At 27.7% G+C, this 3,152-nt stretch overlaps 1 protein-coding gene across 1 annotated transcript; it reads right to left on the reverse strand.

Moving 5' to 3' along the window:
* Window positions 1–1,709: 1,709 nt before the first annotated feature.
* LOC145129053 (uncharacterized) lies at window positions 1,710–2,663 on the reverse strand. The gene has a single exon (XM_079063811.1). The coding sequence runs from the start codon at window positions 2,570–2,572 to the stop codon at window positions 1,787–1,789; it is 786 nt and encodes a 261-aa protein (XP_078919937.1). The 5' UTR covers window positions 2,573–2,663; the 3' UTR covers window positions 1,710–1,786.
* Window positions 2,664–3,152: the final 489 nt, after the last annotated feature.

Here is a 3,152-nt window from a genome sequence, read left to right on the forward strand (position 1 = left end):
GTATGATTTTATTTAACTAAGTTTTATGATAATATAAAAATTATTATTAATAATAGTATTAAATAATTAAATAATTGATTTTACAATATAAATAAGATGAAAATTACATTTTAAAATTAAATTGAAAATATCATATAACTAGATAAAAAAAGCATTACAATTATTTCAACATTCGAATATAACATAAATATAAACTAGTGAGTTAATATACTCATCCCATAAATGTTCAATTAATACATTTCGAAGTTCGTTCACAACGTCCTTATCTTTGATGTTTTTATATATGTCGATTTAGAAATTCTTGGAATCACACATTAACATCAACCACCATTTCAACATGCATTATGGGGATCTCACCTCATTTCGTGAGTATATTCAAAATGAGCAAAAATCGGATAATGAGGAAAAGAATAAAGGAATATCAACAAGATGAACAAGGTCAAGGATCTCAAAGACAAAGATTTCAATATCAAGGATCTCAATATCGGCCATTTCAAAACCAACCACATCAATATCAATGATCCGGAGAAAATCACGGAGAAGGATAACAAGATCAATACCAACGATCTCAAAGTTATAACCAGTACTTTGAGTGCCTTGGAGGAACGGGGAATGATCTTCACACAATCTGTAGATTTTTATTTTATTTATGTTTTTCATTACTATATATGTTATGTTTGTTAAGTTTAAATTATATATATATATATATATATATATATATATATATATATATATATATATATATATATATATATATATATATATATATATATATAAAAGTATGTTATCTAATGAAATCATTTTGTATTAACTATTTGATTTTGTTAAATCATCAAAACTATAAAATATATAATTAACGAGTGTTTAGTATAGTTGTTAAATTAGTTCCGTAACAAATGAATAAAAGCAATGCTTTCTTGATAAAAATGAATATATGTGTAATATAGTAATATGTATATATATGTTTAGTGGTGATGAATAGTTCCACACCAATTTGTTGACTTACTGTGCCACTACACCAAAACGCGGGCAAGTATATAGGTCCATTGGAATTGCTCTTAAATATACAACATATGATTCATAGAGTATAAATATACTAAGGTGATGTTGAGCGGTGAATCGCAACCATTTTTTAGGTGTGTGGTGGGAAAGTTATAGTATTGTGTTAATGAGGCGACAATATTTTTGTAATCAAGTGATATTCATTCCTATAATCTTATGTAATTTAACTGATTTAAGGCCGAGTCTAATCTAAAAGTGTAATGAAATAGAAAGTATTATATTATTTCAAATAATTTAGATTATTATAATGGCTTATGCAGGTTATAATAAAATGTGATTTAAAAAAATAGACTCTACCACTTGAGTTCACATGATTTAAATGGGTTTTTTTATAAGTTAACCTTTATTTATATCATAAGATTATGTTGGTGTAGGACATATATAAGAATACTTTAATATTTATGTCTATTCCTAGAAAAATCAACCTTTTTCTCATAGTTTTATAGTTTTCTAAAATTTAAATCAAATATGAATTGTCATAAATATTAAAGTATTTCAACTATTTTTCTTTTGAGAGTTAGATTACTCGTATTTTTTGTAAAAGATCAAATCAAATACTATTCAAACAAAATGTTAGATAATTGAAATTACACTATTCAAATCAATAAACAAAAGCTACTTATGTTAAACTAAACTATTTGTTTGAATTAAAATGCTAAATACTTAGCTTATATATAAATTAAAAAAGATAATATAGTAGCACACAACAGAGTATTGTGCTTGATTAAACAGAAGCTGAAAACAGAGTATCCCAAATCTCAGTGAAAACCTCAAAGATCACCCTGTGATGTTCTTCCGAATTCAACGAAATAAAGCATTCCAACAAATCTTCAAGATCTTCTGCTCCAAATATCTGTTTCTCCACAATCATTTCCACCATTGATACCCTGAAATCTTCATGTGGATTACTCGATTTCTTCACCACTGCAAAACTATCTTTCACCAACTTCCCACTCTTCTCCAATGGCGTTTCATCGGAAATCCTTTGACTCTTACACCCACAGCTGTTTCCGTCTCCGTCTCCGTCGCCACAGGTTCTCTTTGATTTCTTCTTGGACTTCCGTTGTGCTCTGTATTTACGAAAAGAACCCGATGAGTCGGAAGAGAGTGAACGGGATGAAAACAAAACTGTTTCGTCGTCACTTTCGTCTTCTTCATCACTGCTACGCCAACCGTAGTAGTAATTATCTGTTGTGGGCGAGAAATCTTCCACTTTTTTAGGTTTCCTGTAATGGGGTTTCTTTTTTGCAGGTTTCCGGCAGTCTGCGTATGCCGGAAATGAGGCGATTTGGTCGGTGATTTTAGGGTGGAAAAGATTTGTTTTTGGTTCATCATCGACATGACATTTGGTTTTACAGAAGGATTTAGGTTTGGGAGAGAAAAGATCGATGAGTTGCCGGTGATGTTGGTTTTCCGGAAAGAAAAAAGGTTGATCGGATACGTCGGAGGTTTGCTTCGACCGGCATGATTGGAACATTTTAGAGAATTTTAGCTTCAAGCGGTTCTCCATTGAGAGAGAGCGAGAGAGATGAATGAGAGGTGAACTGGAAATATTTAAATATAAAAGGTGAAAACGATCACATTTCAAAGAACTTAAGTTTCACTTGATGGCTTATAAGGAAAGATATGGAGAAATAACCATATATTTTATATTTATTAATAAAGATCGTGGTATAATTTATTTAGTTATTAGAATAATAATGTTTTTATATTTTTTACTTTTAGTATTTTTGTATTTGATTTTTTGAATATTAATATTTTATTTTTCATTTATGATAACAAATATATTTATATATTTCCCCTATTATAATAACTTAATTAAATTTTATAAAGAATATATTTTATTTTGTTAAATACTACTATTATTTATAAAAAATATTTTTATCTATAAAGTTATATATTATCGATAACAAATAATAAACACTGTAAATTTAAATATATCGTTATTATTAATAAAACAAATGAATCACTACATTAATAAAAAAAATAACACGATTCCCAAAAAAGTTCTCAAAAATATATCTCGATATTTCATTTTTACGATTATTTAGTTAATTTTCACTAAAATTGTCATAAAATTGAATTTTTAT

Source organism: Lactuca virosa, chromosome 8 (genome assembly GCF_052849685.1).
Source record: "Lactuca virosa cultivar CGN04683 chromosome 8, Lactuca_virosa_CGN04683_v6, whole genome shotgun sequence".
NCBI lineage: Eukaryota > Viridiplantae > Streptophyta > Magnoliopsida > Asterales > Asteraceae > Lactuca > Lactuca virosa.

Excerpts from the sequence above, each read along its gene's own strand:
- LOC145129053 (XM_079063811.1), bottom strand. The coding sequence starts at position 2,572 with ATGGAGAACCGCTTGAAGCTAAAATTCTCTAAAATGTTCCAATCATGC.